General features: G+C 51.2%; 5 protein-coding genes across 5 annotated transcripts; 2 read left to right on the top strand and 3 right to left on the bottom strand.

The window, feature by feature from the left end:
• Positions 1-97: 97 nt before the first annotated feature.
• On the top strand, positions 98-1,685 carry COQ6 (putative ubiquinone biosynthesis monooxygenase; the record flags this gene model as incomplete). Its single annotated transcript, XM_049254728.1, has 2 exons — positions 98-269; positions 334-1,685. The coding sequence occupies 2 exons, from the start codon at positions 98-100 to the stop codon at positions 1,683-1,685; spliced, it is 1,524 nt and encodes a 507-aa protein (XP_049106245.1).
• A 146-nt stretch (positions 1,686-1,831) lies between these two features.
• HTS1 (Cytoplasmic and mitochondrial histidine tRNA synthetase) lies at positions 1,832-3,460 on the bottom strand (the record flags this gene model as incomplete). Its single annotated transcript, XM_049254729.1, has 2 exons — positions 1,832-2,125; positions 2,183-3,460. 2 exons carry the CDS (start codon positions 3,458-3,460, stop codon positions 1,832-1,834), a joined length of 1,572 nt encoding a protein of 523 aa, XP_049106246.1.
• Positions 3,461-4,230: 770 nt separating this feature from the next.
• On the bottom strand, positions 4,231-4,497 carry LOZ57_005703 (uncharacterized protein; the record flags this gene model as incomplete). Its single annotated transcript, XM_049254730.1, has 1 exon — positions 4,231-4,497. The coding sequence occupies one exon, from the start codon at positions 4,495-4,497 to the stop codon at positions 4,231-4,233; it is 267 nt and encodes an 88-aa protein (XP_049106247.1).
• A 3,278-nt stretch (positions 4,498-7,775) lies between these two features.
• Positions 7,776-10,362, top strand: LOZ57_005704 (uncharacterized protein; the record flags this gene model as incomplete). The annotated part of the gene is made up of 3 exons (XM_049254731.1): positions 7,776-7,811; positions 7,899-8,101; positions 8,166-10,362. The coding sequence occupies 3 exons, from the start codon at positions 7,776-7,778 to the stop codon at positions 10,360-10,362; spliced, it is 2,436 nt and encodes an 811-aa protein (XP_049106248.1).
• A 1,234-nt stretch (positions 10,363-11,596) lies between these two features.
• Positions 11,597-12,055, bottom strand: LOZ57_005705 (uncharacterized protein; the record flags this gene model as incomplete). The annotated part of the gene is made up of 3 exons (XM_049254732.1): positions 11,597-11,652; positions 11,714-11,959; positions 12,022-12,055. The coding sequence occupies 3 exons, from the start codon at positions 12,053-12,055 to the stop codon at positions 11,597-11,599; spliced, it is 336 nt and encodes a 111-aa protein (XP_049106249.1).
• Positions 12,056-12,165: the final 110 nt, after the last annotated feature.

A 12,165-nucleotide genomic window follows, 5' to 3' on the forward strand; every position in this document is an offset into this window, starting at 1 on the left:
ATATTCGTCCGGATCTTATGCCCCGTGCTTCTACGTACCTTCATTTTGCGGGCCACGATTTCTCCGAATCCAGACACCTCACTCCACACACGCCACCATGCGACTCCCTTTACGCCCACATCTATCAGCATATGTCTGCTCATCGTGTAGACATGGTCTTCTCAACACAAGGCTCGCGTCCACTTCCGCCAGCCCTCCAATCCCCGAGATCTATGACATCGTGTGCGTTGGGGGCGGGCCTGCCGGCCTCGCCCTACTAGCAGCTCTGCGTACGAGACCCCAAGCTTTCAATTGTGCTGATTTGGCTAATCTGGATGGTTTCTATTTAACCAGGTGCCTCTCCTATTACTTCGAAGCTGAAAGTCGCGCTTGTTGAAAGCCAGGACATCAGCAAGGCCAAACAATGGAAGCTCGATTCCGCTCAGTATTCAAACCGCGTGAGCAGCCTGACTCCTTCGTCCGTCGCCTTCCTTCAGAAAATCGGCGTGTGGGCACATGTCGATGCCTCCCGTGTTCAGCCCTACGAGGAGATGGAAGTGTGGGACGGGGTGACTGGGTCGAGGATATCGTTTGACTGGTCTGCCAACTTGCTTCCGGGCGGTTCTTCTCAGACAATTGCAACGATGACGGAAAACGCGAATTTAATTCGCGGCTTACTTTCTCGGATAGAGTCACTGGGCGATGGAGTTTCTGTCTTCTCGTCGACCACCGTTGCTGCCATTGAGAATGGAGTCGATCACTCGGACGGACCTGATCTGTCCGCGTGGCCGGTGCTGTCACTTTCTTCGTCGTCTGCCGCTGCAGGGAAAGATTCTGAACTACCGAAAATTGCTGCACGACTTCTTGTGGGGGCGGATGGTATCAATAGCCCTGTTCGATCTTTCGCGGACATATCAACAGACGGCTGGGATTACAATCGACATGGTGTTGTAGCTACTCTCGAGCTATCACCCTCAGATACCTCTTCTCTGAAGCCAGTAACAGCCTACCAACGTTTTCTTCCCGGTATCGGCGGGCCAGTTGCTATGCTCCCACTTCCTGGCAATTATGCTACACTGGTTTGGTCTACCACCGTCCAAAATGCGGCATATTTGAAATCCCTTCCCCCGGAGGCCTTCACTTCGATGGTGAACGCTGCATTTCGATTATCGATGACAGACTTAAACTATATGTTTACTCTCCCATCTTCGTCTTCAGACCCATCGAATCAACACAACGAAGAGCTATCCTGGCGCTTAAATCATACCCCTTGCCCTTCGTCCATCCCCCCTATGGTTGGTGGCGTTCAACCCCGAACCATCGCTTCCTTCCCTCTTAGACACCGCCATGCCTCTACATATATCTCACCTCGAATTGCCCTTGTTGGAGATGCCGCACATGTTATCCACCCCCTCGGTGGCCTGGGCTTGAACCTGGGTGTCGCAGACGTAGCTTCACTTCACGGTTCGATAGAATATGCTATACAGCACGGTATGGATATTGGAGACCTACTGAGCCTGGAACGCTACGCTGCTGACAGGTGGTATCCCAACGCAAAGATTGGCGCTGGGTGTGATTTTCTCCATAAACTGTATAACGTTCCTGGAAACGGACCAGTGGCGTGGGCAAGGGGTTTTGGTTTGGACATGGTGAATCGAGTCCCTGCTGTCAAAAATATCTTAATGAAGGTTGCTTCTGGTGCATAAAGCAGAGATATGCACTCTGTATCTCTATTTCTTTCATAAATTGCGAAGTAGACCTCGCAAGTGTGTTTAAATATGTTTTATTCTATCGTGGCTTTTGTGGGAGATCTGAATGGTATCAACTGGTGTTAATAGGTGGGAAAACCCCCTTATGCAACCTCTAGAGCTTCAACTCCTTTCGAAATTCCCTCGCCAATGCCCTCTCCATCAGTCTTAGCATTCCTTCTTTCTAGCCTAGATTTCACTTCTAATGGCAGAGTTGAAATTTTAACGAGCACACCATCCTTCTCAGGGTGCCCCTCTGGCAAGCCCATCTCCTTAATTCTAACCTCACCAGCTGCAAGTTCATCTTCGCCTAGAATCACAGCAAAGGGAACGCTGCCCGCTTCCGCAGCCTTAAACTGCTGGGGAAGTTTGGGCTTGACTTTGTAGGAGAATTCGGCCTGTAAAGCAGCGTCAGTTTATCCTTAAAACAACCAGTACTCTGAGTTGATATTTACCTTGATTCCGGCTTCCCACAGTGATCTGCAGATATCCATCCTTTCTTTTAGTAAGCCAGTGAACCCCTTTCCGCCAAACGCCATGACGTAGACATCCACTTCACTGCTCCGGAGAGCATCGCTCTTCTCGCGCTCCATGCGAGCCTTTGTAATAGAAAATATCCTGTCAACGCCAAACGAAATGCCAACGCAGGGTATTTGAGCTTTGCTTGAGAACATGCCAACTAATTCATCGTAACGACCTCCAGCAGCAACACTGCCGACGCCAACCGAGGGATCATTAGACCGGTCCTCGTCCGCATCTACTTTCGACTTATCTTTCTTTCCCGAGCGTTGTGCCTTTTGAGCTTCTGGTGCAGAAGAAGACGCAGTGGGAGCAGAGCCCTCAGTAACAACTTCGTAGATCAAACCAGTATAATAATCCAGTCCTCTTGCTAAGCTCATATCAAACGATACCTTGTCCAGGATGTTAAAGGCTTCGAGATAGTCCATCAATAAGCTCATTTCGTCCAAACCAGTCTTCGCAGATGCGTTTGCGGCGAGTACTTCGTCCGTCTTCAGAGAATCTAGCAAATCCCTCCTTCCCTTTCGGATAACGTATGTTTCGATCTTATCTGCCACAGCAGGATCAAGGCCCTTCTCATCGACCATTTCTTTGCGCACATCAGCCCAAGGTAGCTTATCCAATTTATCCACAGCACTAGAGATTGTGCGTATTTTGTCCTTCGGAACGCCACAGACTTCAAACAGTCCGTCGAGAATTTTGCGGTGATTCACTTTAATTGTATAATTCCCCTTCCAGCCCAGCTCGTCGAATACCTCCGTGATAATTCTCAGCACTTCTGAATCAGGGACCATGGAATCGAAATTCGCGCCGGCGATATCAAAATCACACTGATAGAACTCTCGCATACGGCCTTTTGTCATCGCCGGCTGGTCGCGCCGGTATACTTTTGCAATGTGATAGCGCTTTATGCTGCGAACATCGGGGTTCATGGCCAGCCATCGCGCAAAAGGTACGGTCAAATCGTAACGGAGGGAGCACAATTCTCCGCCCTGATCTTGCAGATCGTAGATCAATTTTGAATCTTCACCATATTTCCCCGCCAGTATCTCACGTAGTTCGAAAACAGGAGTGTCCAGCGCAGTGCCGCCGTGGCGCTTGAAGACGTTGCTGATGGTGGTGAAAATGCGGTCGCGGAGGAGTGCGTCAGGGCCGGCCCAGTCCTTGGTACCCTTGGGGGTTTTCAGGTTAAAAGTGACCTTTTCTTTCGGCATTTTGTCGTCTGGATCTTTGGCGCGGTATGACAGTGAGAGAAATTGGGTGTGCGGGAGGAAAGGTGGGGGAGGGAGTGAAGGCAGGGCAGCAAAAGGCACGCTGGCTGCGGGGATGCAATTTCGCAGCCGACCAGACACCGGTGTGGTATACTGAGGCCACCGCAGTCTTAGAAATCGGTTCTTCATACACAGCAACCTTTATAAAAGAAATCGAGCATGAATTGCCTGACTGCGCACTCCCCCATACATTTTTGCGTCGAGTCATACTCGACCGGAGATCGGAATAAAATAAACTCCGGCGGCTCTTAGCCATTCGTCTACATAGTCTTGAAGATCATCTTTTGTCTCGTTCTATTAGACCATACCCCTTCTCCAGGACTGTGGAACCTGGTCTAGGATAGGAACATTTACTGACGGCAAGTAACTATCTAGAAGAAGGCACACCGCATTTGCTCGCGCCCGCGGAGATAGGAGTATTCCAAATCCCAGAGATTTGGCTTCCACAGACCACTGCATTTCTCAAGTGACATATTGCTCAAGCAGGATCCGGCATTCTGTACTCCGCTGATTACCAAACCAATAAAACGTTTAACAATATCCTAATCCTCGTGTATCACAAAACACCAACTGTATAACACCGTTTCCATGCATTGCAGACCGCCACAAATTCAAAATCGCTAGAATAACTCGATGATGTTTCATAAATACGTCGATACCAGGGCTATTTTTGGAACCCAATTCAGTTTTCTCACTTTTCGTAGCCGGACGCATCACCATTCCTTTCCGCCAGATTTTATTTTACCAGTTCCCAACAACACACCAAGAGTGATGGCGACGACAACAATGACCACAAAGACAGCCATAGCAAGGTATGCTGATGTGTTCCCAAGGCATACCAGATTAGCCTCTTCCGGGGGTGGCCCAATACCGCTACCGCCCTGTCGAGTGCCTCCCACTGGTCTGCCGTAGGCCCGCGTTGAACCCATTCCCATACTATTCCCATAGGGCCCTGAATGGTTGGGCTGGCGTGGCGCCATCTTGTAGGTTAAATAAAGGACGTTTGTATGTATATAGTTGAACGCTGGTACAATTTTAGGTGGTGTAACGGCAGTGCGTTTGTCTTTGGGGGTTGAAGCAGGATAGAGCAACAGCAAGAGCAAAAGATTGCCTGTTCCCCTGTCATTATATGCATGCACTGTGACCAGTAGGATCTTGCCGCCATGCAGTGAAAATAAAGAAAGGGTGCCATATATACCAACTGCATGGCTGTCATCACGTACAGAAATATTTTCTGGAGGTGAAAATGCAGCGGTATATATGGCAAAAGAAGAACTAGTGATAGCAGTTGCCTTTCTATCACTGCACAAGAACAAATTGAATATGCTCCAAACCAGGAATGGATGTTGGTATCCTCTAAGTAGGCATTCATAGGCCAAATTGGAGACATCACTGATCGGGCAAGCCTGTTTCCAAAAGCGACTCGAGACAATCTTAACATTCACCATAATAATGACAGGCATCAATATGCGAGTTTCGCTTATCATCTGCAAGTGTGGTTTATTTGTGCGATGATGGGGGTTAGACAAGCATTTCCCTGTGTACCTTCGGATATTTATTCCCCCCCCTGCACCAGAAGTATGTCTCAAGGTGCATGAACGATTGTGTGACAACATTAGGGAGTTTCCACCTGCTGAAAGCAATCCTCATAAACCTGCTTCATCAACTCCAGGTTATGCCAGACGAAAACCTGACGGGCAGTGTTGCTGACAGCACATGCCAGATGTTTTGCACGGCCTGAATGGTCATGTGTCTTCTCTTCTTACAGTCAACACCTGCTGACCTGCGGGGACCCTTTGATATCCGTTGAAGGTATAAAAAGTTTGGGTGCCAATTGAGGCTCTGTTGGTGGTGTGGACGATGCGGGGGCCTGAGAGTGGGGTGTTCTGCTCATTTCAAACAGAAACCGAGCAGGATATAATAGAGGTATTAATGCAAAAATACCAAGCGTAAGACGGCCACGAGTGGCGATATTTAACAGACAGAGGATAAGAGAATGGGGAACGTTGATGGGGGGGGATGCGGGGTGGCCGATGCTACGCGGTGCCACGACATGTGGGCGAGAAGAACCACAGCGGCTACGCAGAAGGTTCCAGGAATCAGGGATCTGCATATCAACGATTTTTTTAGTAAAAAGTATAAAAGGGATGCATATCGATGTAGGCACCAGAAACAACCATGTTTAAGATTCCGATGTGAAGGCGTGCGTTTTGGTGGAGGACATGTGAGGAGTCAGAGCGGATGACTGGCAGGGTTGACGACACTCCACATATCAGCGTGCAAGCTCTAACACGGGAGGGGAGAGCAGACGCGAGCAACGCCGGATGATGCGCCTTTGACTGGCAAGTTGTTAAGCTAATGCCTTCGATGGTTGAATATAGGCCAACAGATCATCCAACATCTCCATAGCGGCAATGCACGGTCCCTCCAATCGCGGGCTGTTGGCTTTTCCAGTCGCGGGTTCGCAACATGTGTAACCACCGGGACATCCTGTTGATCGGCTTGTGCAGAGGTCTTGAGAAGAAGGGGAGAAGTCGAGTTGTGATGGGCTGAAAGGTATGCAGATGATAGTTTTGAAAGGAGGGCCTTTTGATCATCTTATTTCTAGGTGATATCGGCCTAGTTAGTTGTAGGTTTGAAGTCGCAATCGCCACACTGGATGGGTTTATATGGATGATTCGCTTGATGGGCTGGCCAACAACAGGTTTGGCATGGCACCTGCATGCCGGCCTCCATCAAGATCCGCCCGGCGAGACGGAGTCAAATCGAGCTGCCAGGTTTGCGAGGCTTGGAGACCCGGTTGGCCAACTGCTGGGGACGGGCGATCCAGGCGCGGCGACCGTTTAACCAACGTCTTTTAATTGCGGGGGTCTGGTAATTCTCCGCAAGGGCGTGGTATGTACATTGCCGGGCGAGGACGACAATGCTAGGGAAGCGCCATGCAGGCAATGGAAGCTGGAGTGAGGGCATTATTATAATAATCACCAACATATCGGAACAGACAAGCCTTGCGCCTCGTATTGTCCCGGCGCGCGATTCTGGGCGAGCTGGCGGGGATCCTATGTACTGAAATGGCATGTCTGGCCGCCGCCGGCAGAGCCCTCCACCACCACGACGATGGACATCATGGCAGCAAATGCAGACTAGACGAAGGCGACGGGTACACGACCAGCTTTTCCCTGCTTTTCTGGGGCCGAAACGCGGGTCTGGCGGGCGTCCGGCGAAGCGCGGGGGAGCCGTCGCCGCAGGATCGTGCAGGCTGTTTCAACTTTTAGCCGCTGGAGAGCCCCAGCGCGGCTGTGCGTGTGTGTCTGTCCGTCGGTGAGCATCTCCAGCGCTGCCGGGCGTGTGTCTGCCGTCTCGTCGCGAGTCTCGTAGTTCGTCGCCTGCAGCGTCTTAGCATCGGGCGCGCCGAGCCAGCAGCGGGTAATTTCTGCGCTCGTCGCTCTCTAGCTCGTTGGCCGGTGGCCTGCGCGCGCCCTGGCCGCAGAAAGGCCGTCGCATTTATTCTGCGTGTGTATAAGCATCAAGAAAGCCAGCGAGAGAGCGAGAGTGAGAGGCGAAAGTCGCCCGAGTTGGCGATCCGCCGTATTGCTGCTTGCTCTGTTGGAAGTCAACCTTCGCCTGTTAGCTACCTAAGTTAACCAACAATCGACATAAACCTCGCCCTCGCCCTCGCCCTCCCTCCCACCTCCAAGCGCAGCCTCACCCGCACGGCGTTTCTCCCCGTCTCGCCGGCTGTTACGAGAGACGCGACGCTGGGCTGCGACTCTCCGCCCGCCCCCCGGCTTGCTCAACCCGCGCTCAGTCCCGTCTCGCTCTCCACCCTTGGCGTCTCGCTCTCGCCGTCGTCGTCGCCGCTCGCCCTGCGCTCTACCTGCCTGTCTGTCCAGCCGGCCTGTCTCTCCGTCTGCTCTGCGCTTCTTCACCCTCCCAGACTCCGAGCGACGGCATGTCCAGCTTGCCATTGACCGCCATTGTGCTCGTGAACCCGCTCTCCCTGTCGTCGTAGCGGCGCCCGTCCCCTCCATCCGCCATTCTCCATCCACCGGCTTCGATCCAATCTCGCTGCGCCCTCCCCTTCTCTCGCTCCTCTTTCGCATGACGCCCGGCGGGTGCTAGACCGGCCAATATTCGTCTCGCGTCGGGGCGACCGGGGCTACCTCTGCTGCCTACCTGCGCCCTGTCCTCGCATTGCCGCTCTCCGTGGTTGAGCACAATTTTCCCACCGGCAACCTAACCCCCTCCGCACCTCACCATGGGCGGCCTTCTAGACAAGCTCAAGAGCAACCATGTAAGCGCCTTGTCCATAGGCTCACGCCCGGAAATTTTTTTTTAAAAAAAATCGTTCCTGTACTGACTGAATGCCGGCTCCGGCTAGGCCGTTGACACTGCTGCAACCCAGGCGAAAAAGGACGCTTTCCCCCCAGCCTTGACGCCGCTGCAACGAATGCTGCTCGACGCCGGCCCTCTGCGGAATGATGGGAGCGACAAGTTCTTTGGGATGGAAAATGTAAGGCTCTCATCATACTCTCCAGAGGCCAGCGGTGCTAATGGAACACAGGTGCAATATGGGAACACATGGTACGCTTTGCTTTGCCTCGGACTGTCCGTGTCGTGCTTCTTGCTGACTGCGTCGCTGCAATAGTTACTGTAATTCCATACTGCAATGTCTCTACTACTCCGTTCCGTTCCGAGATGCTGTGATCAACTACCCGAAACGCTCTCCGCCTGCCATATTAAACGATGCTCTGTCAAAAAACCTACACTACCCTGACCCAAATGTCCCTCTTGAGGAGCTTCTCAAATCAAAAACCCAGCCTCCCACTCCCGGGAAGCCCGCGCCTCCAGTAAACCAACTAAATAGACCCGAAGATAATAAAGATTCTGTCGAATATAAGAAGAAAGTCGCATTACACACCCTACCTGTGCTAGAAACGGCGGATAACTCTATGAGTTACGGCATGAAAGAATCGCTATTCACTTCGTTGAAAGACATTTTTGAAGCCATTGTCGCCAGCCCCGAGCGGATGGGCGTGATCCGCCCCTACCATTTTTTGGAAGTCCTCCGCCGAGAACACGAGATGTTTAGAACAACGATGCACCAGGACGCCCACGAGTTTCTCAATCTTCTGCTCAATGAAGTCGTCTCCAATGTTGAGGCTGATGCGAGCTTACTATCGGATGCTGATCAGCAATCCGATGGCAGTGAGGACACTTCAGAGCTAGCTGGAACTGAGAGCTCAGTGTCAACGACGCTTTCAAGTGGTGCCGCATCACCGCATAACACTCGCTGGGTCCACGAACTATTTGAAGGAACGCTAACTTCGGAAACGCAGTGCCTTACATGCGAAACGATTTCTCAGAGAGATGAAGTGTTTCTGGATTTATCGGTTGACCTTGAAAGGCATACATCGGTGACGTCTTGTTTGCGCAAATTCTCGCAAGAAGAAGTGCTCTGTGAACGGAATAAATTCCACTGCGACAACTGTGGAGGACTACAAGAGGCGGAGAAAAGAATGAAACTCAAGCGATTACCGAGAGTGCTGGCTCTGCACCTTAAGAGGTTCAAGTACTCTGAAGACCTAGACCGGCTGCAGAAGCTATTCCATAGAGTGGTTTACCCGTACCACCTGCGTTTGTTCAACACCACCGATGACGCTGACGATTCGGATCGCCTGTATGAGCTCTACGCTGTGGTTGTCCACATCGGCGGTGGGCCATATCATGGCCATTACGTGGCCATCATCAAAACTGAGGACAAAGGCTGGCTGTTGTTTGACGATGAGATGGTGGAGCCCGTTGATAAGAACTACGTTCGCGGTTTCTTCGGAGACCGCCCGGGCCTAGCCTCGGCTTACGTGCTGTTTTATCAAGAAACCACTTTCGAAGCGATGCAGGAAGAACTGGCCCAAGAGACTCCAATCCCCGCCATGGATGATGCCGAGTTGGTGGAGCCCACTTCGCCAACGCTGCACAAGCCGGATGGATGCCTAGCTCCCCCTCAGTTGAATCGTGCCCTCACTGCCACCGATACCAGCAGTACCACCGTCCACACGGTAAACGGGAACACCCCACTTTCGCCTGTGGCGCCTGCGTCAAGTGCGCCGCCGCAGTTGGCCCGAAAGTCCGACGAAGCCAGCCCCAAGACGTTCTCGAATCTCCTCCCGCATCCAAAATCGCCCCTTAGCACCTTAATTCCCAAGATTGGCGACCTGCATATTAAAAAGGAGCGGACGAAAGAGGAAAAGGAGAGGAAGGCCACCGAAAAGGAGAAAGAGAAGCAGATCAAGCTGAAACAAAAGGAGTCGGAAGCCATTCTGAAACAGACCAGGAAACGAGAAGAGGCTCAGCTCAAAGCCGCAATCGAGGAGAGTAAACTCACCAAGGCCAGTGAGGATCGGCGCGCCGTTGACACCAACAAGGCCGAAAAGGAGAATGGCCTACCAAAGACCAGTGCGCGCGCTCGGTTCAAGCTAGTTAGCAGAAGCGTCAGCCACTCGAAACTATTCCACCGCGAAAAGGACCACAGCAGCGAGTCTCGAGTCCCCGACATACCACCCGTCCCTCCCCTGGTAGCCTTCCCGCCCGAATCGATCACTGACGTGTCCACTGGCGCCCAGCCGTCTAATATCTCAACCGACGACGACAAGGACGACTCGACAAATGCCACCAGCGTCTCCGTCACCACGGATAGAACCGCTCTGACTCCCGTCTCCCCAGAGGCTGCGTCTCCCATTTCGCCGCCGCCGCCGCCGGGAAAGCACAAGCACCCGCTGCTCAAGCAGGCGTCGACCAAACGGAGCCGGTTTAATCTGCGGTCGAAGTCGTTTACTGTATTCTAATAATGTCTAAGTATTATGCTCTTCTTTCTGAGTTTGATATACGAAAACCATTTACGACGAGCTCTCTCTTCCTCTATTTTCTTCTCTATCTATATGAAAGATCTACGCGTTTTTGAGGTATCCCTCCACCCGCTCCTCCCGATCTGGATCCCCATATATACCCGATTTTCAGATATACTTTTTTTTTTCTTTTCTCTTTAGATTCAAGATCTCTCACCATATAGATACACACTCGCTCCCTAAATTATTTTGAAAAAATCGCCTACCGATCCTCAGCGATATTCTACAACAGATCTTCTCTCCAAGTCCTCTGGTGGCGGATGTAACTATCTGACTTTTTTGGAATTTTTTTACCATTCTTCCAACTATTAGGCTGGATAATGCCGCCTGAGTTATTCTTAATTTTATATTACCTGCAAAAAAAAATATGAACGCTGCAAAAATGGAGCATGCGCCCTGGCGTGAATGTTGTATTGCATTTGATTGAACGTCTGCCAATTGCTGGATTCTTTGTTGCTTCCCTATCCCCTATATGAAGACTTCCTCTACCCCTACCCGGATCTAGGGTTCGAAGCCGGGCCGTTAATCCTAATATAGTGGCCCTCTCGTCGCAAGTCATGATTATACAATTACTATTTTGCTGCTAGCCTCTCTCCCCAAAGATTCTTGCCTTGTCTTGCTCTTTGGACAACTAGCGACCTTCTATTCTCAGAACAATGTGGTAATTATAACTGGAATTGATGGACGGCTATTTGTGTCTGATGGTGTCGGTGCGTTTATCTCTCCTGATTCATGCCGTTTGCAAATACAATACATTCTGTTTGTATATATTTATTTAGTGCCAAAAGGGAAAAGGAAAAAAGATAATACATTGTCTTCCAACCATGTGTCAGTACAAGTTGACGCTGTTCTGCTATTACATACCGCCATGTGGCAGCCTAGACCGGTGGATTGCATATCCGCTTCGTAGAATTTCAACTTCAACAGCACTGCCCGTCCCCGTCGTGCCGTGTGTATGTACAATAATATAGAGTACACCCTCGGGCCTCGTACTCGTGCATAAATCCAACGCCACGCCCATTTTCCCAAATTCTGTCTTCATTTGTCATTCTCATCGCAGCTGACATATCAGACACGAGACCACCCCAAAGGGAGTTGGAACCACCGATGAAGGCCAGGAAACGATGGCCGATGTATTTCAAACGCAAGGTCTTAAAATGGGCATATAGTTAGTCTATCCCAGGATAAGTTCGTATAAAATCACAACGGTGTTTATGGCGATTAAGGGAACTATGCCAAAGAAAACCAGTCAGCGTCCGGGGTCATTTTCGAGGATGGGTGAAGCACGTACTTCTCATGACAGTTCGAACGCTGGCTATCAGGTTGACTGACTTCGCCTTGATGCTGGAGTCATCGTTTACGGTGCCGAATCCTGGGTCCGATTGGGTACGGCCCCAGCCAACTGTGTTAAATCGAAATGAGCCCTTCTGTTGTGTTTGCAAAAAGTAGTGTAGGTGGTAGTTTGGAGTGGGCATACTTCTGGCTAGAAATCGGTCTTCGGAGAGGATGGCGATGGCGTTGATGATCAGGATGATGCCTGGAGCGGGTTGTCTTGGTTAGCTATGCGCCGGGACCTGCGACGGGTAGGGAGCTACGCACTGTAGACGAGCTTTCCAAACATAAAGAAGAACATTTTGTGATTGCGATTGGCATTGGGCTGCTTATTGCCAATGCATCTGGGAGCAAGAAGCAGGCTCCGGGTGAGCGTCGAGAGGTTGCGAGAAGTGTGGATGTGCGGAGTTG

The sequence above is a fragment of the Ophidiomyces ophidiicola genome (genome assembly GCF_022830035.1).
Source record: "Ophidiomyces ophidiicola strain CBS 122913 chromosome Unknown scaffold_31, whole genome shotgun sequence".
In the NCBI taxonomy this organism is placed as follows: domain Eukaryota; kingdom Fungi; phylum Ascomycota; class Eurotiomycetes; order Onygenales; family Onygenaceae; genus Ophidiomyces; species Ophidiomyces ophidiicola.